Source organism: Cyanistes caeruleus, chromosome 8 (assembly GCF_971803275.1).
Source record: "Cyanistes caeruleus chromosome 8, bCyaCae1.hap1.1, whole genome shotgun sequence".
Lineage (NCBI taxonomy): Eukaryota > Metazoa > Chordata > Aves > Passeriformes > Paridae > Cyanistes > Cyanistes caeruleus.
Genome location: NC_141708.1, coordinates 10,515,842 through 10,539,494, shown reverse-complemented (window position 1 = coordinate 10,539,494; position 23,653 = coordinate 10,515,842). Strand labels below are relative to the sequence as shown.

General features: G+C 42.3%; 1 protein-coding gene across 2 annotated transcripts in view; it reads right to left on the bottom strand.

Annotated features, from left to right (window-relative positions):
- Positions 1-23,653, bottom strand: part of SORCS1 (sortilin related VPS10 domain containing receptor 1) — a 262,302-nt gene that overhangs the window by 226,190 nt on the left and 12,459 nt on the right. Inside the window, exon 1 of one of the 2 annotated variants that reach the window (XM_023929828.2) lies at positions 21,550-21,806. The exons of the other annotated variant lie outside the window; for it this stretch is intronic. Within the exon in view, the coding sequence (XP_023785596.1) occupies positions 21,550-21,564 (15 nt within the window). The 5' untranslated portion in view covers positions 21,565-21,806. Of the gene's footprint in view, positions 1-21,549; positions 21,807-23,653 lie in introns of those variants that run through there. 2 annotated transcript variants of the gene reach the window in all.

Below are 23,653 nucleotides of genomic sequence, written 5' to 3'. Positions count from 1 at the left end.
CTCTGGGTTTACTGTTGTCAGTTCACTTATTTGCAGTTTTAGTGTTATTCAGCACCTCACGCTGAGCTGCCTTTCCTCACTGTGAACTGCTCCTGGATTTGTATTGCACTGCTATTTGATTTGCCTTTAAAAAAGAAGAAATTGGGGGGGTCATTCTGTTTTCAAACAGAGAGGCTGCTCGTATCTTTGGGAAATAAATGCGTGAAGATGCTCAGAAGCATGATTGTTATTTTCTTTTTAAATGGCAAAATAGTTTGGTGGGTTTTTTTCAGCTGTGTTTTTGCCAAAGTTCAGGAAGAGCATTCAGTGAAGTGGTGAATTCAAACAATTGTCTGGACTGTGTGCAAATGAAAGAGCCAGGGAGGAAGGGACTGTTCCAGCACTGCTGGTGAGCTGGGAGCATCGCTCGCCCCACACTGCACTGCTCTTCTTGACCTCAGCTGGGACACATTGTCTGCTCTGTGGATTTTCATCACCTAAACAAACTGTTCCAATTCTCTACTCTGGCTCCCCCCAAGGAGTTCAAAGCCAACCCTTTAAGTATAGCACAAACTATCTTTCATTAATTCACAGAAATTTCATGGTTTGGATCCCTCATTTTCTTTGATATTTCATCCACTTTCCTCATTTTTCCAGACCTCTGCCCAAATACCCTCTTCCCTCATCTGAATGCCCTCTGGACATGTCCCCTTGGCAATCCCCTTGTCTCCTGCACAGACCTGGGCCAGAAATTCTCTCAGCTCCAAACCTTGTTCTGGTGGTTCTTTGTGGGCAGATTTACCAATGGAGATTGCCAACAGAGCAGGAATTGTCTGTACAGTGGGAACACAACCAAGACTTCCTCTTCAAGGTCTACAGCAGCTCACCTGCAGCCATCTGAGATCCCATGTTTGGCAGAGAGGTGCAGACACTGCAGACAGGACCCACATGTCCCTTGTCAAACGCAGCAGGTGGTACTTCAAGGACAATTTTCTAAGCAGCTGTTTTGTTGGTAACATTTTGTGAAGTAGGCTTTCCAGGTGAAAAATCCAAGCATGCACAGAAGCTGCTGTAACACCACATTACATGCTTTGGATATGGGATTTGCAAGGCAGCTGAAATGGTAACCTTTGCTCTCAGCTGCACCATTGATTGAAGCTGTTAACGCTGCACGTGTGTGAACAGAATCCAAAACTCAGGCCAAACCCACCAGAGCCAATCCCGATCCCAGTCAGTCAAGGGGAAATTTGTAGCACCTCAGAATCCACAAATTAAAGGTTTAGTTTGAACATGCAAGGTTTTGATTTGGAACAACTGGAACTGAAGAAGATATGGGCAGATTTTCAAGCCAAACCCCTAAATCCTAGTTCTTTAGGCTAGGGATGGTCAGCATTCACATTAACCTTGCATGGCCACCCAGAGAGAGGCACAGATGATGCAGTGTTTCCTGCTCAGTGATGATTCCCATAGCCACCTCCCAGCAGAGCTCTCCACAGTGTGAGGTCTCTGGCTCCTGCCCTGATGGTCCAATGCAATGTTTCCTTAAACTGCTCCTCCTCCTGCCCTCCTTGCAGGGACCATCTCCAAGGCTGAACATCTGATGGGCCACACTGATGGGCAGCCTGGAACTCTCCAATCCAGCTGCTCAGCCTGCACAGCCAAAAGGAGGCTCAGTTCTAACACTACAAAGTGATTTCATAATCACTCACAAAATACTCCTACCAAATAAGATCCTGCCCCTTAAATGGTTTGAAACATATTTCATGTGCAACTTCAATCCAGGAAACTAATGAAAACAACACAAACAAAAGGAGATTCAGCTTCTGAACAACAATACAAATACATGCAGACAATTCAAATAATTCTTACTGCTTTAATTCCCTGGAGATGTAACTGCATATATTACACAAAGCTGAGGTATTAAAAACCAGTGTTTCCAAGCAATGAAATTGCTGCCATAAACATCCCTGGATCCACTTTTAGAAGTACTCTAAATAGCCCATCTCTGTCTTGCTTTGTTGTCAGGTTTCCACTGATTTTGTGAGCATTTTAACATTGCCTCACCTCTCCACTTACCTTGGGATTTTACTCTGCATCAGTCAGGATTCCTGAGGCTCCCCAGCCAGGTCCATGTTCCCAGCACATCTTGACCATCCTGCCCACATTAGCTCCCAGTTCACTTCCCTTCATATCCTTCATGGCTTGACTCAGGTGCAACCAGGTGTACCTTCCAAATATAATCCCTTGTCCAGCACCTCCCACACTGGGCCCTTGTACTAAATCCTTGATACTTCTTCAGTATAAATACCACTGCCTGCCTATGCTTCTGGCATTTCTAAGTGTTCATTAGTGTGGGGCCCAGATATTAAGCAGTGTACTTTCAGCTTCATTAAATATAATAAAGCAAAATCCTTTCATAAGACACTTTTTGTGATTGACTGCTCTTCAAATATTTGAAGAAAATGACTAACTGGGAATTTTGTGTCAGAATAATTTGCAGGTAGAAAGACTCTTAAAATTAATTTTCTATAGATTATTTTCAGATCCTCTTTCTTCTCTCTCTTCTGCATCTGAAAGGGATTTTGTACCAGTGGAGAGGGGGAGAAAAAAAAAAAAAAATCAAACCAATACCTGCCTACTGAATCTGACAAGTGACATCCAAGCAGACTGATGGAAGTAGAGTGCCCCAATTTCTCCTTCTCAGCTATACAACCTCCTTTACTTTTAAGTGTACTCATGGATCTCTGTGGAGATAGCCCTGACTGCCTCCATTTCTGGCAACTGGGTTGGAAAGTTCTTCCTGACCTCACATTTCTACCTGTAAACAGTTTGGGAATGGGGCATGAAGCACCTAAGTGAGCAGTAAGAGAGCTGTATTTCATTCCAGTTCTCCCCAGGTTTTTTAAACCCTTTGGAAAAAAAAGACAAAAAAACCAAACTTTTTCACATACTCCTAATTATTTTAATGAGAACAATGCCAGTCTGCTCTAATGACAACTAATCTCAAGTGGTTCCTATACTGGCTTTGTTTAGAATATTGTTAATATTGTATCCACAAACCAACCAATTGACAGGGATTGTGCTCAGTAACCACATTTTACATTAGTTTACAGAGAGCTCTTAGAGTCAGAGACCATCAGCAGCTATAACATCAGAATACTGAAGTGTTATTGTGCTATTTTCTATAATCTCCCACATGAGAAAACTTCATCTTCTCAGTAAAATGCTTTCCTGTTCTACACTTTTGACCAATGTGATTTTCTAAATTAAAGTATTGATACTACATATTCATAAGACAGTGTATTTAAACAGGAAAAAGCTGAGCAGGTAAAAACTACCCATCAGCAACTCACCCAGTAGGAGCATTATTATTAACCACATTATTCTTTCAAGGAATGAATCCCTCAGCCCTGCAAAGAATTTAAGCCAGACTTAAACAGCTTCATTTAATCAATGAGATCCCACAAATATTTACCTCTTTTCCTGACTCAACGTTTACTCTATGTATCCCAAAAGAATTTTAAAATTCCTTTTGCCCAGGTCCGTAAACCCTTCTTTATCCAAGCAGTCCTTCTTGCATCCCTATTCTCTGAAGTTCCAATTACTTGTTGAGCGAAGATCAGCAGAATTTAACTGGCTCAGTGAGAGAATCAGTTTTTCAACTCATGCATAGCAGCAGTTTAACACTGAGGATCAACAGAGCAACATGCTGGCTTCAAAAAACATAGGAAATAAAAGGAAGAAAGGATAAAAAGCTTGGCAAATAAATTCAGCTGGAAGAGGGAAAACAAATAAATATTGGAAACAAGTTGGGTCAAATACAGTGATTTCAAGTGATCTCACACAAATTAAACAGAGGAGAGAAAAGGCAAGAAGACTATTCTGTTGGTAAACAGCTTCTTTAGTTTTCAATTAACTGCCTGTTCACTGCTCATTTCTCTGCAGCTGCAGGCCCCAGAGCCTGACTTCATCCGCAGTGCAATTCCTGCACCAGTGAGGGATATTTCTCTGCATTTGCACCCTTCAGCCAGTTTATTCCCAACTTCAGCTGAGCAGCACCCAAGGAAATAGAAGGGTAGCTCAGAGGAGAGAGTTCCTCACTGTTCTTCACCCAGAATAACAGGGAGAAAGTGTGAACTCCTGAGCTGACTTGTTATCAAGTCTAACCACAGCAGGAGCACTGCCTAGGAGGTGCAGATGTAGTCATACATATATTCACATTCAAACAGAGGTCACCAGCTGTGTTCCCCATTCCCTGAACCCCAAAATAAACCCTTTCTTCTGGCACCCTTCTTTGTCATTCCCCATCTGCTCTCCTAGACTTGCAATATATTCACCAGTCTGATTTAAAGTGGGTGCCAAGGTGTACCTGCATAATCTCTGATCTGTTTGTGGGAGCCACAGAAGGCAGGGTGCACAAAAACTGAAACAGCTGAAAAATCCTAAAAAAAACTCTTCCCAACTGGACAGCCTGTCAGCAGAAATGAATTACAACAAGGGGAGCTGCCACTGAGCTATCAACACAGGAGATTTGGGATCACCTAACTGGTTTTGACAGGCTCTCCTTGGCCTTAATGCATTGAAGAAAATCCATAAACCACGCCTTCCTTACAGGAACGTGTCAAGATGCAAAAGAAACAATTAAAAAGCAGGAAAAGATACAAACATCCTTAGGATAACATCATACTGGAGCAGATAAGCAAAGTGTCCAAGTGATTTTGGAGCACTGACCATAACTCCTCTTTCAACAGTGACCAAGTGGAAGACTCGAACCCCACTTCCTCTTTCAGTTCCACCATCATTTTCTGTTCCCCCATCATTTCTAAGCATTTCTCACCGTCATGCTCTGTTTCCACGTGATTTCCAAAGCAAGGCAGGCTTTTGCAAGCTGCCCAGTGTGCTGCAGGTGGATGTGTCTGCAGATCTCACCTTCTGCTGCACTGCCTGAAACTCCTGGCTGACTTGGACCGAGGTTTACATCTGCTGTAATACAGAAAAATCTCAAAACAAGCCAGGCAGCTGGGCAGAAGAGACATCCAAGAAACATCCCCTGGGAATTCCCATTCTACAGGAAAGGCCAAGATTACATCTTCCTAAACACCTGTGAAGCCTGGAGATAGAATTAGGAGAAAAAACCCAAAAACAACAACCTCTTGAAGTCTTGGCCCAGGGGAAAGTTTCAATCAGAGCTGGCAATGAACCACAAGACAAAGCCATTGGAAATCAAGCTCCATTACTTCCACCCCACACAGAACTACTTATTTAAAGCATCTCTTATTTGAAAATCTCAGCAATTTAATTAAGTAAATGGCCCTCAGAGGCAGGTAAGTGTCATGATGCTTATGTTACCGATGGCTTGCACTGAAGCACGGAGCAGTTAATTGAGTTACCCCTGACCACACAGGAACCCACCAGTCCTGCCTTTCTGCTCTTTTTCTCTAACTAATAAAGGCACTCAACTTAATTCACATTTGCAGGTCTTTACAGCAGTCCCACAGCTCAAGACCCAGACAGCCCCTTCTGCACAGGAGGCCAGAACTCTGTGATGAGCTGGCAAATCCTGACTTCTCCCGAACCTCCTCCCACTTAGCCCAGTCTAAAGACAGCCATGGCTCCCAGCAGATTTGCTCAGCTGTACCTCAGCTCTGACACTGCACAAAGAACCACAGCCAGGGCAAGGAGAGGCCTCTCAGCTGGGTGTAAATGCTGGCCAGAAGCAGCTCCCACCTCCACCTGCAGAACCACTGCCTGGCAGGGGCTCCAGCCATGCTGGGCACAGGCTCTAGGGAACACCCTCCAAGGCCAGCCCTCCCAAATTCCCTGTGCCCATGGCAGCCAGACTAGATGCAGTCCTAAAACACAGAGCAGAAGGATTTCCTCCTGCAGATATTCAGGACAGTGGTAATAAAAGCTTGTCCATGTTTCCATCAGCAGTCCATAATTAAGATTTATTTTTGTTTTAATTAATTCCATCCTCTCGGGTCTATTTATTGCCAAATTGGGGGTTGGGTTTTTTCCCAGCTTTTAACCTTGGGATTTTTCTTGAGGTCCAAAGCACTCAAAGCTGAGACTTATTTCCCAAAGTCAGAGCACTATTTCCCTGCTGGCTAGAGATGGGCAGATAGCCCCTCTAAGACCAAACATTGAAATACAAGAGCACAAAAAATAAGACAGATCCTCGCTTTCCTAACTTGACATCTCCCATTGCTATAAAAGATGTTAAATGTTCATCACAATCTGCTTCTTCCAGCAGCTGGAGAGCTGGATTTTGAGTAAGTAAAACAAGACATCAGAAATGTCTTGCATGAAATAATTTCAGTTCCCATGAGAAATCAGAATCATAGAATGACACACTCCAGCTATGAAATCTATCATTCATTAAAACAGTACCATTGGTAACATCATTATGGCTAAACACAGTTTTAGCAAATAAAAGAGCATGGGATACAAATAGCAAAGGGATTAAATAAAAGAAAATAAAGTGTTTGCGTATATGGGGTAAATATATGAGTATGACAAATTATAAAGATTAAACATAACAAAAAACATAAGTGGAGAAAAACATTTTGACTCTATTAGACTGCATAAATTTGTCACTAAAAACAGAATCAGCTACAGTTGGACCAGGCAAACTATGGGATGAGTGACAGCAGAAAACAGGTTCTTGTTGAGCTATTTACATATTTGTGCTCTGTGACGCCATACAGCCTCCCAGAGAAATTAACTGCTGGGCTCCCACCCTGCACACAGAGCTGGAGCTAGAGACATGTCCACTCACCCAAAGATAAAGCACAGCAGCTTCATTATCTGGTCCCATGACAGTTTACAGGACTCTTCTGATTGGAAAAGCCCATCACTAATGATGTAGCATGTAATGATGGGCAACTGCAGTGTGCAGTGTTTTTATAAAAACCTAAAACACATTAAGCCCCTTCTCAGCTTTGTATGGTTATTTTAATTAACGCATTAATAACATTTAATTACAAAGTAATAAACTCCCAGTTGGATAAGCACTAGTTAACACACCCATGATGCTTGAACATTACTGAAGTGAAATTTGTTCAGTCTGATACACCACTTCAGTTAAAGTTAAGGAATGATTTCTCTGCAGCTAATCCTCATCTAGCTCAGCCATTCAGAAGGTAAGAGGAAAACTGTTTTGTAACTTCCCAGACTGTAAAATTCTCAATGATAAAAGGAAGGAAGCGCACATTGTGCTACTCCCAAGCAATGTCAGTAACTGGTGGATGCAAAGGAGAATTTCTGCTGAAGGAAACACACAACCACATTGTGCAGCTGCTGTTTATAACCCTGAGACATCTCCTGGATTATCAAATGTGCTCTGAAAGGCATTGTGTTCAAGGGGAGAAAAAGGGGTAAATACAAAACTCCCTAGACTGGAACTTACTCTGAGCATAACAGCCCTGAGTAAAATGTTTTAAGGGGTATTTTTTTTTGTTTTTATTAAACCATGCTCATACTTCAAACAATGGCAAGTTACTAAGCACTCAGAGAAAATAATCATCTTCTTCAGGATGCCTGAAGGCAAACTCATCTTTCAACACCTGTAACACAGGCAAGTGCAGGAACTTAAACTCTGTTTAAGTTCTGCTTCTTGTAACGAGAGCCAAAATTGGCAGCAGGGGCAGGGGTCTGCCTGGCTGGGAACAGCTCTCTGAGGAGGTGCAGGGGTCCTGGCAGGCAGCGAGCACAGCACAAGCCAGCCCTCCAGGGCTGGCAGCCTTGCAGGGAGCAGGAACACCAGCCCAACCTGCGATCAAGGGAAGTGATTATTCCCTCTGCTCAGCACTTGTTACACAACATCTGTAGTTTCCTGCACTCCTGGTGCACAGAGCCATGAATAAAGTGGATCTTGCTGAGGACAGAGCTGTCTTGACAGTGGGGCACACCTCTGCAAAAAGCCAACAGCAGCAGGCTCTGCCAGCTCAGACAGGAGATGGCTTTGAGGGGCTCCAGAGCTGCCATCAAGAAGAGGTGGACTTGTCACAGCAGGGAATGAGAGAACAGGTGCAACTTGAAGCACAAGGGCTTCAGTGTGGGTGCAAGCGAAAACATTTCCCCTGAGAAAGTCAGGCAGTGGGACAGGCTGCCCACAGAGGTCACACAGCCTTCATTTGAGGAAGTTCTCAAGATCCAACAGGGAATAGCTCTTATAGCTCTTATCCACCTGACTGGACCTCAAACTGTCTTTGAGTAAGACATTGGAATGGAGATGTCCTGAGCTCTCTCCCATTCAGGGTGTCCCCATTCAAATGTCTGAGCACAAACACAAAACCTCAGGGGTTTCTCTCAGGACTGTACATGCAGACTGGTGGCTTAACTCATGGACTGCTGGGACCCAGTTTTATTTGCCTGAACAGGTGGCATGCATGCATTTGTATCCACACAGCAGGAGAGGAAGCTATTCCATTTATATTAATATTTATTCCATTTTGTCCATTTCAGTCTAGCTGGCACTTATGGCAGGTACACCATGCATTCTAGAGGGCAGGAGCAAGCATTAGACAGTAATTACTAATCAAAGTCACATTTTTTTCCTTATAACTTAGTTATAACTCAAACATATATATATATATATATATACACATACTCATTAATTGACTGTTAACTCATTAGTTAACAGTTCTTCATTTGAGTCTTTTCTGTGTCACAACCAAGCAGCCTGTGGCACATCCAACCATCATGGTCACACTGATGACTTAATACAGGAGGATGAAAACTGTATCCTATTCCTTGCCTCTTTCCTGATTTCCAGTCAGTTCCACATCCTTCACTGAATGTTGGAGTAGAAAAAAAAAAAAAACAAAAACCAAAACAAACCACAAACAAAAAAAGAAAACCCAAACAAAAATACTCCCAAAAATACCAAAAACAAACAAAAGAACCCACAAAAAACCCACAAAAAGCCATCATAAGCTTTGTGCAATTCATGGTGACTGTGAAGAACTGACCTCCCACCAAGAGCTCAGCTGCTCCATAGCTGGGAGGCCCATGCTCCTTCCTGCCTACTTCATTTTGACAGACCAAGACTCCCTGGAGTTTTACTAACATATTTATGCACTATGTGGGTTATCCCAACAGCCACCAATAAATCTTATTATCTCTCCTCAATAAGTCTTGATAGCACTGAGTGATTGATGCACTAAAACTTGGTATAAACATGGAGATAAACATCTGCCATTCCTTTCCTTCCTTGTCTTTACAGCAGCAGCAGTTTAGAAGTGACAACCCATTGCTTCACTTTTAGCACAGCTGTTCTAAAACTGCCTGAATAACAACACAGGCTATGCAGAAACACTCATCTTTACTTCCAGGGGGAAATAATGATTTCACAGAGCTCATCTCCAACCACAGCCCCTCTTCTTAAAGGAAGTACATGCGTAGTGCTCTTAAATTGAGGATGATAGATGTCAAACAGCAGCATCTAAAGCAGTGGTACCCAGCTTCTGGTTCCTGGAGCCTGGTGTACCAGACTAAGGCTACATGAAGCTATCGAGCCTTCCTTGGGAGGAAGGAAAAGACTCAGCCAGTCCGAGTATTACACACTCTGCATTTTTACCTACTGATCAGCAGGGCATGCAGAACACTGACTGAGAGACTCTGACAGAAACCTTCTCATCCCATGGACAGCTGCTGCCTCAAGGAACTGGCAATGCAAATAGACACCATTTGGAAAAGGCTGCCCATCAGGGTTAGCAAACTATGAACCCAACCAGGTGCCCCAACTCCATTCTTGGTTTCCATTCAAGATAGGTCGGCTCCCCAGCATACAGGCATCTGAAATACACAATCACTTCATCTGACAGAATATAAATTACCTGGTACATTAAAAAAACCTGAAGGGTGTAATTCAGATTGTTTACAGTCAGAATGCTCATGTAGATTTCCTCCTGCTACTGAGGTTTTCTTCAGCAGTTTCTTTGATGCTGTCCAACCCTGGGCAGGGGCAGGACAGAACATCCCTTTCCACTCTGCAAACACTGCAGCCCATAGCTCATGCTCAGGAAGAGCTGTAAGTTTACACACACACAAAATCCTTCAATGTCCTTGCTCAGTTGACTTTCTTTGTTGCATGACAAAAGGAGCCCATATATTAAAGTGAATTCAAAGCGTAGAGAACACATAGTGAGCTGTAAAGTCTAGTTTAAGAAACATGTTCTCTTCCTGATAACTCCTTTGTTATTAGCAGAAAGAGTTGGTTAGAAAACCTATGGCTTTCTTTTGGAAGAAAACACACCAGAGAAAATTAATCCTCTCTGAAAATAGTCAAATATCTGGATTTAATTTTGATTTGATTGCTAGACTGAGTTTTGCTTTGACTGTGTTTGTAAAAACAATGTTGCTTTACATTTCATTTCAAAACAACATTTAAAGCTTAGGTGGAAATCAGAAGAAAAGGGAATAGGGATGACTACTTTTGCATTTTTTATCTCGTATCTACAGCAGAAAAACTAAAAAAGGGTAGGGGCCAAAACTAAGAAAGAATGACAGGGTTGGGATGATGCTGGCTTTTAATTAGAACCAGGAGTTTTAGTCATGTGAAATGGAAAAAAACAGATAAACACTATTTCCTTTATTTAATTTGAGTAAAACATACAATTGCTGTCAAAGCAAACACATTTTTGCAATTGATGTTATCTTGACTTCCAAAGAACATTAGCATTTGAAGCATTTTATATTGAAGAAATAAAATAATTCCATCTTGTTTAAAACCCTAGAAATAATTAAAACAACAATTCATCAGTTCTGCATGGTTTAAAGGAAAGCAGATGTCCACTATACCACATTAGTTTATCACACTGGAAAATGAAACATGAAGCAAATAGGAATTTATTGTGTAAGTATTATCACCACAAACTCTTGTCCTTTTTATCCTTGCTAGTAAATTAATCTCCTCAATTTATTGATAAATTGATAAATAAATTATCAGTATTTAAGGAGCACACAGGAGGGCTAAGCATGGAAGCAGATTCACCTCACCACACTGGTAATTTGGCCCCAGTCAGAGGTGCCTCAGAATGGCAGGTGATGGTGTTGCATCATTGTGAATTTAATCTCTCATTTCCCTACCATTTTAGGGCCACAAAACCAGTAGATATTTGTTGTAAGCTAGAGCAGTCACCAGAAAAATGCCCCAGGACACGAAGGGAACTTCAGCTCCTTCCTCCAGCACAGCAGAAATCAGTGACTGTTGGTGAGAAGCCAGCACAAGGCAGCGCTACCCAGCCTATGCCTCAGCATCGTCTGCAATAAAATAAAACCAGGCAATACAGAAACTCCAAAACCACTTGTCTCAAAAACACCACATAAAAAATTCTCATCCTGAAGTGTTTATTTCTATTTAGATGTCTTTCAGTTTTGCTCAGCTCCTGCCACACGCTCTGGAGCAGCAGGGAGAAAGCACTTAAACTGTCAAGCGTGGTGTGCTGTGCCACACTCTCACCTCGAGAGCCACAGGGAGCTCAGCTTGTGCCAGCCTCAACAGAAACCAACAGGGTGCCTGAGCTGGGTTTAAGGCACTGGTGGTGGCTTAGGGGGCATTTCAGCAAGATCCACTGGCTTTGCTTTGGCATCTGAAGTAAGAGTTTGCCAGGTGCATCCTCTCCCAGAGTAGTAATCATCCATAGCATTAGCAGAGTTAAACACTTCACTGTTCCAGCCCAGCACAGGTTTTAATCTATTAGTTGAAAATGAGATGCCTCCATCAATACTGTAATAGCACACACACTCCCCTGCCTATATATATATAAAGCCTGTTCATTTTATGATCAGTACAATAGTTCTATGATAGAGAAGGCTATAATATTTTATTAATGTTAAACTTGTTCACCTGGGAATCTATACAAATCACTGTAATTTTGCCTCACTAATGTTTGTTATCAATCTTTTCTTCTCAATAAAATGAGGGCAAAATATTGCAGAAGTCCCTCTCACTGAATTTACTATTTTTATTTTCTCTTTTTTTTATTATTTATTTTTCACCCTTCTCTCCCCCTCTTGTCTGGGCTTCTGTCCAAAGTCACAATGAGTTGAGAATAGGACGTTCAGAAAGTATTTTATAATTCTTTAATCACCTAACTTTGACATAGCCTAGTCATTTGGGCTGGAGCATTTTGATATAAACAGAACCCATGTAGCGACAGAATCAGGTCAGCGAGGCAATTAATCATCTCTGCATTTACACTCTCAGCAAAACAATACAAAAACAAAAGAATGGATAGAGAAGATGGGAGGAGGAACACCATAACCCAGCTCTGATGGATAAATAATTGGCTTGGCTTTACTTCTGCAGCCACAGAGGAAAGATGCAGAGCTCCCATTTATTAATCACTTTTGCAGAACCAGCCTCCAGGAACCCACAACAGAACGTGGGAGGCTCAGTGTCCACTGGCATCTTGCAGCAATTTTCTGTGCTTAGCTCTTCTTGCACTGATAGGGGCGTAGTATCCTAAAACAAGGAGTTTGATACCTCAGATGGAAATACTCTGTAGGGCCTAAGGCTTGATAACTACAATTTAGTGCTTGTGTTTGATCTCTACAGGAGCAGCACCAGTGCAGCTGAGCACACAGAGTGGCTGTACTCCCATCATCTGCTGCCCCACACATGCACCTCTACTTTCCCCTATATGGGAAACTATTTCATCAGTGGCTTTAAAATCCCTGTTAATAGTGCCCCTCTAACTATGCTGTTGATCTGTAAGCTCAGAGGAGCACAGATAAACAGCATCCACGATAGCATGAGCAGGCTGCCCAAAACGTCTTGCAAATGGTCTCCAAATAAAATCCCAATAAAAGAAATGCCATTCTCCCCTTTTCCACTCCAGAACCATAGGGAAAGAGATTTTGTTGCATCCAGGAGTAATCTGAGGCACAGAAGGGGTAAGGGCATGGAAATTTGAGAATCAAGGAGAATTCACTGATCTTTCTCCTGCTTGCTCACTCAGATGAGCAACACCCCAGAGACAGAATAAACTCAGCAGCACAAAGCTCATGATGAGACAGATCTAGGTAGTTCTAAACAGGGTGTAAGCAAGTCACAGGGTGATTATCCCCCCTCAATTTGTGGGTATTTTAGCACACTCAGGGCTTCTGGAGTATATAACCTGGAATAGACATTGAAATGGAAGGAACATGGGAGAAGAAGTTTGGGATTCAGCTGTCATGATGCCTATCATACAACAGGTTTCCTCAGCCAAACACTTTCAGGAAAGAACTTCCCTCAGACATTATCCATCTCCTGTGCCCACAACACACATTCACACACTGCTTGACAGGAATCCAAAAATTACCCATGAAAAGCCTCACAGAGGCCAAAAACTCATGAGTTAACTCCTGACTGCAGGACTACCTGCTGTGACATCCAGTGGCCTGGATATCCACACACACAGACGTGCAAACCCAAATATTTGCAGACTTGGGGAAAACTCAGAAGCCACTTTTCACCACTCCATGCAAGCACTCAGAAAGCTCAGTGAGCACCACCAAACCCCTTCACTGCATTCCTCTCTTCCAGCCTCAAGGATGGAGAAACAGACTCTCACCAGAGCCTTCCCTGCCCTGGTACTGCCAATAATAAGTTCAGTCAGCTAAGAATTACTTACATAGAGCCAGGATCAATAAAGCTATAGTGTGGCAAAGGCAGCTCAGGCAGGCTTTGCAGGGGCATAACTAGGAGTGATGGGCCGAAATTAAGCAGAAGGAAAATTCTGGCTGAATAGCGAGAGAAATTTGCTTTGCTAATGGGTCAATCAATTAGACCAAGCACACAGCTCTCAAGGGAAGCATGCAGGGAAACCTGTCACTAGGATCACTGAAAACTGGAGTGAAGGAGCTCCAAAGGTTGTCACTGCATAAGCAATTCTGCAGGATGCATTTCAGGAGCACTGCAATTCCATGGAGCCAGTGGGAACAAAGCTGAAAGTGCCCAGCTTACCCCACCTCCCGAGGTCCTAGCAACCCTTCCACAGCTCTCTTTCCCCTTCTCTTGTATTTAATCTTCCCATACTCTCAGAATGGCATTCATCTAGGTAAGGCATTGAATTTTGGGTCTTAATTATCTGAAATCTAGCTATCTTATCACCTCGCACTGATAGAGCAAGCTAGTGAAATAGGAATTTTTGATAAAAAGTACTCAGGTCTCTCCAACCTGAGAGTCAGAAATAATAATTGTCCAGTTCTTTGTAAGCTAAACTTTTCCTGAGTTACCTGTTAGACCACAGCTTCTTAAAAATATCAATATGATTAGCTGCAATCATGTGAACGTGACATAAAAGACCTTTGCTTGTTTACCAAGCAGAACAGAGGATACAAAACAATAGGACTTTTGTTTCTACTGTGCAAATACCACACAGTGAAAATTAAGATTGCGCTGTCAGAGCGGCAAATGGATAAACAAGACCTTAATATAATTATGCTGAGTATTAAGGAAACATTTTTCAACAGACACATAAACAGACTTTAAGTACTCTCCAACAAATATGGTAGGGCAAACAATTTAGAACTAGCAGTATGTCAGATCTTGGTCTATCAGTGCAGGGCTACACATTTCCCAGAGCAGCACACATTTGACTCAGGAGACCATTATCTGCTCTGTTCTTGCAGTGTCATTCCTTAGCAATAGTGGGAGTTGAGCCTTGGCCTGCCAGCATGGTGCTCTCATCAAGACATCCCTGAAGGAGGAGTTAGGGAAGACCAAAGCTACAGGAAGAGCACAAAAATTCAACAGGCAAGAGCCCTAGAGAAACAGAGAGAGGCCCATAATGCTGCACAGTAAGTGAAAGTTGGGAGCTCAATGGGCTCATGTGCAAAAGTGACCTGAAACACGGGAGAGAGGTCCCTGCTCTGGTCAGGAGTCACAGTCATCAAACCATGCTTGTCCTGAAACTACTCCAGATCATGAATACTCTCCAACTCAGATGTGCCTCAAAGTCAGTCTTCTGCTAATAACAGTACTTGCTCTGCTTTTTCTTGAAGTGATAGACTTTTCCTCATCCTATAAAGATCAAGAAGGTCAAATATCCCATTCTTTACCCAAATTTCTCAGACACACTAGCCCAGATTGACTCAAGGCGCTAGACAGGCCTATCTCCTCAGCAGCAAATTGTTTCTCAGCTATTGCCCTTGTCCTATTGATGTGACAGAACCTGCCACAGCCAAGGTACCATTTTGACATTTGAATCTTTGTCTGCTTGCCCTCTTTTAAATGGTTCACCGCATTTCTTTAAGGTACATTTTGAAACAAGGCACAATCTCCCAAGCACAGACTCCAGTCTGATGTAAGTTAAAAGACAAGCAGGTTGTCTAGGCACATTCTCACTGCAAACTGTGGCTGGAAATCAAAAAGGGAAGAGATTCTGCATATTCAGACCTGTGAAGAAACCAGTATCTCTATTTCTCCAATAGATGGTGCTAATAATTTCTCTCTCAGATATTCATAAATAAAAAAGGTGAGTTTCTTTTGTGGCAATGCTGCAGTGAGAGCTGTGAAATGGGGCAGAGAAAGCAAAGTGCAGAGTCCCAGCAGGACCCTGAGGGATTCCATAATAAAGATGTGAAATGAGAATTCTGGCTCACTCCAGCAGTGCTACTTGTGCTTTCTAATCTCTTTCCTGTAAGTGTTAAGTTCCTCAAACCTTTTCTAAGTCTTTTCGCAGCCCCCTTTTCCTCATGTGAGTAAGGATGAAAAGTGTGAAACTGGTAAAGGCTTTTGAGGAAAAGCAAACTGGCTTATCAAGGCAAAACAGTGGGAATAATAGCTTCCATCTTCTGTCACTCCTCTGGAATGAATACAACACCCAAGTTCTAGAAACAACAGTTGCTTAGCATTATGGCTATCAATCAACAGCATGTTTTCACAAAGGACTGTTGATGTTAAAACCATTTTCCAAATTTCCTTGTTTGCTTTTCCCCCAAATGCATAAACAAAGATCTGCTTAAATACACCTCAAAGTGTTAGAAATCTACATCAGGCCTTGAGAACTGGGTAATTAAGAAAGAAATTCACTTCCGTAATTGGCACAAAAAAAAAACCAAGACAATAGAACTTGCAAGTAGAATAACATTAAGTTATTGAGAATAATTGCAGTGTTAACAATTTCAGTTGTTTCAAGAGCTCTTAGGAAAACTATCACCTTGGCTGTGTACAACCACCTTGTTTTTAGCACACCAGAGCAGCTGCTTTTTTCCTACAACCATTATCCTACATCCTCTGCATAATTTGTCTCCATCTACATTCCCAAGTGCCTGTCCTAAAACCTTAATATTCCTGCTGTATTTTCTCACTTATGGCTTTGTCAGCCAAAAGGGTTATTCAGATGTTCCAGATCCCAAGCAGTGCTAAAGCAGATGATAAGAATGAAGGACAGGGTCAAGTAATTTTTAAGCACTATATGGTTTACTTGGCTGCACTGGTTTATGCATTAGGACTAGAAAGTAATGGAAAGCTCAGGCAGCTGGACACGGATATGGCTTTAACAGCAGAGGTGCCATGGTCTGAAATTTAATGTTTTCTTCCAGGAAAGTAAGAGCTGGAATCAGGCAGAAAACACCCCTGTGGAACACAAAGCAAATGAAAACTGCATTCAGCCAAGCACATTCTCTGCAGATGAGGCAGCGCTCATCACGGAGGGCACCCGAGCAATGTGGCCAAAGAGCCTCTTTGCAGAAAACAGCAAGGGAGCAAAAGATGAGACAAAAGTCACCCTTTACCTGGCACTTCAGGAAGGAGAAGTCTTCAGATTCACAGACAGCAGACCTTTACTGCCCTGTATGAATGTGCTGAGCACAAATATAGAGAGGGGAAAAAAGGAAGACCAGCAGACCCAAACAGGGCACGTGCCTCCATACACGTGTACTCCTCGTAACACAGGAATTTGTATTTGCACAGCTCTACCTCTGAGCTCCAGGAGATCTTCCCCATCTAACTTTGGACCTTAACAGCGTGTTTTAGTGCACCACAACCTCTGCAGAACCCAAGAATTGATGGATTCCATGAGAAGCAAGGAAAGGATTTTCATGTTCACTCTACGATTCAAGGAACTGAAGCGCCACAAGGCACAGGGATTTTCTGCTAAGCATAGGAACTCTGCAGGAGAGCAGGTAACTGAGATTTCCTGAGACCCAGCTTAGAACCACAAGCACATGAACTATCTTGCCTCACTCCTGCCTACAATACAGCTTTCTCAGAAATACATACATACATACCTGAGTACAAAATCAGATGCAAATCCCTTGCTCTACAGAACTCTGGAATTAGCATGGGGGAAGAGAAGAATACTCTTGAGCTGCAAATGAATAGAAATCAAGCTAATGTACAGCATATATTGCTGATCTCTCATGCTTGAGTTTAAGCTCTGAAATATTAACCACAGTCATTACAGAAGGCTCTCTTTTGACAGTGTGTCTTATGGTTCATTTACCAAGAGAAAATGGGTGCAATTTTAGCCAGTGTTAAAATTAATCTGCTTTTATCAGAGAAAGGAAACTAATCCCACTTTACCAGCTCTTTTGCACTGTGAGGGGAGACTAACAAATACAGAACAATTTAAATAACCAGGCTTCTTTGGTGAATCTGGGATTCTGTAGGTTTTCATTCATCTAGGTTGATAAAAATATTCTCTGAGAGCAAGACCAACCACTTCACCCAGACAAGCACAATTCCTACAAGGCCAAGCACAGTGCTGACCCTGATCTGTCTCAAATTGGGTGCCTACAAGACTTGTGATTTTTTTCTTTGGGGAAGGTCAGTTCTCAGAAGCCAATCAAATCTGTGATATCTGGGAAGAATAAAGGCAGCAGTAACAACCTAACTGTGCACTCAGTATCATCCACACACAGTGCCCAGAGTCACAGGCAAACAGCTTTATAAATAATCTTTTCACACACACTGAGTTCACCCAAACTTCTCTCTTAGCTCTTAAATTCCTCCTCCAGCCCTGCTTAAGGAAGAACCCAAAATTTCAACTGCTGCATGCCCCCATACCAGAAAAGGTTTCCTGGGGAAAGAGGAGAAAGACAGGAGAGCCATGAGGAGGCAGAGTTCCCACATAAGCTCCTACCCCTTTAGAGCAGCATTCTAACTCACACTGCCTTCAGACACCAAGCAGATTCCTCTAGCTGCTGTCTTCTTTAGCTTACTTTTGCATTCAGAAAGTATTTTTCAGTTGTGCTGCTAAACTTTAATCACTCACTCTCTAGGTTTGAGTTCTCTATAGATTGTTTCTATTGACAGAAAATCCTAGGAGAATTATTATTTTTTATTAGTATTATTATTTCCCAGTAGTGCACACATAACAATAGCTCTCTAGATACAGCAAATAGATATAAGGAAATGAATGGAACCATAACTGCCTCATGTCTTTCATTTAAGACACACTGGGTTTTAGTCCTTTTGTTCAGAAACAAATTTAACAAGAATTTAGGAGCTGTGTGTTGGGGCTGAAATAAATTAGGTGAATAGCAGGAGAGGGAAACTTGCTATGACTTCAAAGTACAATCAACACAACGATGGGACTTCATGGAATAAGAAAACTAAGACTGAATTTAATACAAATGGCTCCATTGTTATCAAAGGTTCTGTACAAGCTCTAATGATAATTCAATTGCATTGTTCATTGGGGAGAAGGTAGATGAAGATCATTTAATGTTTTATAATTAGCAAAAATATTTCATCCTGGCTGCAATTTACCTTGTGTGAGGGAACAGGAGTGGTGTCAAAAGCAGGCTGCAGGTAGCTGTGGCTGTGTGGACAGACCCATGTTCTGCTTAAGGACACACCAGGGCAAACACTGTGCAGGGGCAATGGATACCATCAACTGGAAAATTCTTGTCAAGATTTCTACATGGTTCCCCTCATGTTTCCCCTTTACATAATGGATGGGAATGCTGGAACATTTTGTTTCTGATAAGGCTGAGATGAGAATAAGCACTTCTCCCACATACCTTAAAATATTGTTTTTCTATTCCAAAGTGAACACTTCCAACTTATTTAGAAAGTTAGGGGGGTGCTGAAGTGGATTAAAAAGCAGGACAAGTTCCAAGCCCTGCCTTGAATGAGATGGCTCCGAACTTGAGGAGAATGACAAGGAAAGCCTGGTATCCCAGCAGAAATGCAGCAGAAGATACCATCCCATGCAACTGCTATGCCCTAACCTCCTGGAGTGACAGCTACCCCACCTTCACCTCCTGGAAGGCACTGCCTGGCATTTCCTCACTCACAGGTTGGTGGTACCGTTTGTTCTGGGCACCAACAGGAGCGGTGCTGGTGCACCAGGTGGGCAAGGAGCAGCTGGGATGCTCTCCCATGGTTCACCAACACAAGTGGCCATCCTCAGTGCCTGCACTGCTCCAGGGACTAGATCACACTCATAACCAGAGCGAGTCAAACACATCCTCAGTGAGATTGCTAAAAAGAGAGGCGGATCCAAGTGCAGATTTCCTTTCACATCTCACAACAAACCACACAGAAAATTCAGAAAGCCCTTTTGACCTCAAGGCACGTATTTGAAAATCTTTCAAGTAGGACTATGAACAGCAGTGCAAGTTCTACTCTCCAGAAGGAGCTATGCACTATGAAGACAGAAGGTCTCCTGCCAAAATACTGGCTAGAAAGAAGGTACTTGTGGGTTAATGTGGGTGTTGGCAGATCTGCACAAGAAGCAAGCCAAGCTGTGTTTCACTTTCACAAGTTAAAGAAGTTGGAATGAATGGGGGAAAGGGGGGGGAGGAACATTAAAAAAAAAAAAAAAAAAAATCAATTGGAATGGGAGAAATCACCTCTGAAAGAAGCCAAGAGTCAGCCACTGATAAGTGCTGTTGTAATTCTTGGTCATCCCAGAGACTCCCAACCCCCTTGAGATGGTAACTGCAGGATTTGAAGCTGCCTCTTTATGCCTTTTATAACACATCAACCCATCTAAAATCATCCCTTTGCCACCAGCTGCCAACACCAACTTAAAAAAAAGAAAACCCAACAAAGAAGCAATGCCACAGTGCAGGCTCCTGCAGGCAGGCATGCAAAAGCTTCAGATGGAAAAAAAATCTGAGGATTTTAAGTGAAACATCTCACACTAGCCCAATTTAAAGAGTTAGCAAACATTATCCCACCTAAGGTAACTGCCCACTTGAGGGCTCCTCATCCTGAAGTAGAAGATATACTTTAAATGCATAAGCTAAGGTAAGGTAAACACAAATACTTCAGGTAACCTCCTGCAAACCATGAGAATATATATGACAGCCTTAGCTCAACAGAGACAGCCCAGTGCACCTCTGAGCCTCAGATCCAAGCCAGGCTGGAAAGATTCTGCTGTGATTGCATTGTCAGCCACAGGAGAGCTCTTTCCACGTCTCCATGCTCAACAGGAAAAAAGTGCACCACTGGGTTTCCCCACTCTGCACAGGGTGATCCCTTATCCATATTGACTTTTATCACAAAGATACAGAGGGGCCTAAAGGTTTTTGGTTTTCCTTACATCATCCTTCTGAAAACAAAAGCTGTGTCTACAGACTTTTGTTGTCTCCAAGTATTTCACTTCTTTCTGAGCCAGAGACAGCATCTCTCCTGCTGTAAGAGCTTGTACCTCTTCAAGCAGCAAGGCAATTCCCTGCCAAATTCAAGAAGGTAAACAAAATACATCTCTTCTGGCAAAATGTCTCCACACCAATTTGTGTAATTGCCCACGTCCCTGAAGAGGGCCTTGTCCACATGTTATAGCTCTGACTCTAAGCACTGAAATACAATTGAACCAGATGCATCAGACACAACTGGCTGGCTGCTTCATGTCAAACCTCCACAGGTGGTGGCTAAGAAAGGTGTCTCTAATTCAGAGATGCTGAGAACAAATAGCACAGCGTATGCAGGGAAAGTCATAGCATGGAAAACTAAAGGTAAATTATTTTATCTATACATCACCCTCCAGCAGCATCTCTGCCCACTGAGTATGAAATTTTGTGTAACAATGTTAATATCTGCCAGTGTGTTTCCTTATCACCTCCTTCAAGCTTTTTTACCAAGACATAATCGGGCTTTTTTTACTTTTATCCTGGTTTTTATCCTCTATCTGTGTCTTTTGTTACAAGCCAGTAGCTTCTACATCACTTAAGTCCAAAATCCTCAATAGAAAAAAAACCCACATTCTTTCTCAAGAAGCTCATGCTTTTCTCTTTGCATGAAATCAATCCATCTATATGCATTTAAAATAGTGAAATATTCTTTTCCTCCCTCTAGAGCCTCTTTTTAGCTAGTTCTGGAGCTTAAACCACTGTTAAAACCTATTATTCTGACTGCATTGCCCCAATGCACAAATCTTGCCTACTCTCTAGTTTTCCCCTGCCTACTCTTTCATTTCTCTAGGCCATATCCCACAGACTTAGTCTTCTAACACCATCACATTATTCTGCTCCATCAGCAACCTCCATTTGCTGCCCCATCCCTGTATTTTCCAAGGAACATCTCAGCACACCATTTTCCAGACATATCCTCCCCCGTTTTGCCAAGTCTTCTCCCATTCTGCGCTTCACATTACCCCACAAACAGAAAGAAAAGTTTCCTACCTGGTTAGAACACATTTCTCCCCCAGCAGGGGTTCTTCAGCAGTAGAAAACATTTAAGACTACAGTGGGTGTTCTTTCAGTTGAGATAACATCAGCTTTTCAAAGCTTACCAACAACCATGGCTCATCTTCTCTGCTAGCAGAAACTCTTGTCAACAAACGACTTACAGCTGCACAAATTTTTACAAAAAACCCTCAACTTTCTACACTTATCCCTTCTATCTCCTCCTGGTCATTGATTACTTACTCCTTCCACCTGAGAAGGCAGACAGATGGGTCCCTTTCAAGGGCCTGTTAACACCCTGAGAGCTTCCCTCATCTTCCTTCAAATTGCCTTCTTCTGCTTCTCCCCATACCCTAAAATCAGCGCTCATCAGTGTATTTGTGCCCATCTGTATCTTCTCCATCGTTCTTTTTTTTTTTTTTCTTTCAAAAGTTAATTGTTTAGATCACCCAAAACTTTACTAGGCTGCATGGAGCGATTGCATAATCAAGGGATCTGTAAAGCCCATGTTTCTGCTGTTCCTTATCTCCTGTTCACACATTTGAAGCAGCAGCAAACATCCTCCCTTCCTCCTCCCCGAGTGAGGCCACTGCAGTCGAGCTGTGTGACTCCTACATAAAGCGCTCCAGAGCATTCCTTGGAACACTTTCTGCATCTGCCTCCCAGATCATGGCTGGCTGAGACAGTTCTTTAAACCAGGAATCAAATATTTGTCTTTAAAGCATTTCAGTGCTTGAAAAAGAAACACCGTACAGGCTGTGCAATTAACAGGGAGGAGACATCTCCTTGTTCCACACTAAAACGTTGTCAGCGATTAACACCTTCAGGAGGCTCCTGCTTGAGTGGAAATTGCATACCTTGGGATCTCGGCTGTCAATCTGCTCAGCAGGGGAAGGGGTCAGAATGGTGAAAAACAGCTATTTGGACTTTCAAAAATGTTTCTCTTGCAATTCATTCTCCCCTTGAGTTTCTATTCCAGTTAACAAATGGTGAAGCTGGCACACTGATTTTCCACAGAGCTATCCTCAGTAAAAGTGAAGACTGTTTCAGGAACAAAAATCAGTATCTGATATTCAAGTTCCCTTCACCATAACTTTATAGCAGCCAATAAAGATCATCCTATGGCAAAATATTGCCAAGATTAATTTTAAAACCACCTTCCTAGCTACATTCTCCATCTGAATGTGTCAGAAGCTAACATTTCTGTTCTGAGGAATTCAGACAGGCTAATGCTTGGTTTCCCCCCAAGAGGGAAAGGCAAGATCATTAAATTTCTCATGAGTATCAGTAAAGATATTTCATCTGATGGTCAATAACACCAAAGCATTTTCTTTCTATAATGTCAGAACATTAAACATTAATTTCAAACATGTAGACAGATGTGGCTCTGGGCACTTCAGTGATTATCAGTGATAAAATCCCCACAATTGGTTCAGAAAGGAAAACATTTTAGCCTTTGAGACTACCCTCTGACTTGCCTCCCTGCAGCACCTTCGGTGCCCAAAGAACTGCAGCAAAAATCCTTTGGTGATGCTCTCCATGCAATGAGGAGACTCAACAAAGAGGAGGGAGATGGAAACCAAGTCTCTCCAGGGCAGAAAAATGCAGTTTTGAACACACTGGGCCCATTACCAGAAGTGAAGGTCAAAGAGGACAGAAGAACAAGGAACTTTTACACTTATATATTTAGTATAGACTATGTGTCCACCATGTGCCAAAGCAAGTGAATTGGCAAGGTTTCTTCTTACAGCCTTTGGTACTATCAGAATGCAGACAATCTTGGTTGATATTTTAGTGTAGAAAATGTCACTGAAAATGACATACCTCCAAGAAATTTTCTGATTTTGACTAACTGTATTTTCTAACAGAAAATTCTTCTGACAACTTTCTTCCCCCTGACAACTTTCTTTCCCCATGTGACTCTAATATTAGTATTTAATGACTTATGTGTCTCAGTGGTGTTTTCAATTTACTGACGTCATCTGTCCTGTATAAACTCAACACAGAGGGTGAATATTTAAAACTATGTGTCATCTATCTTCTTCTGTCCTTATTGCGCTACTGCATTCATTCCCCATCCTTCATTATACCATGAATTGCT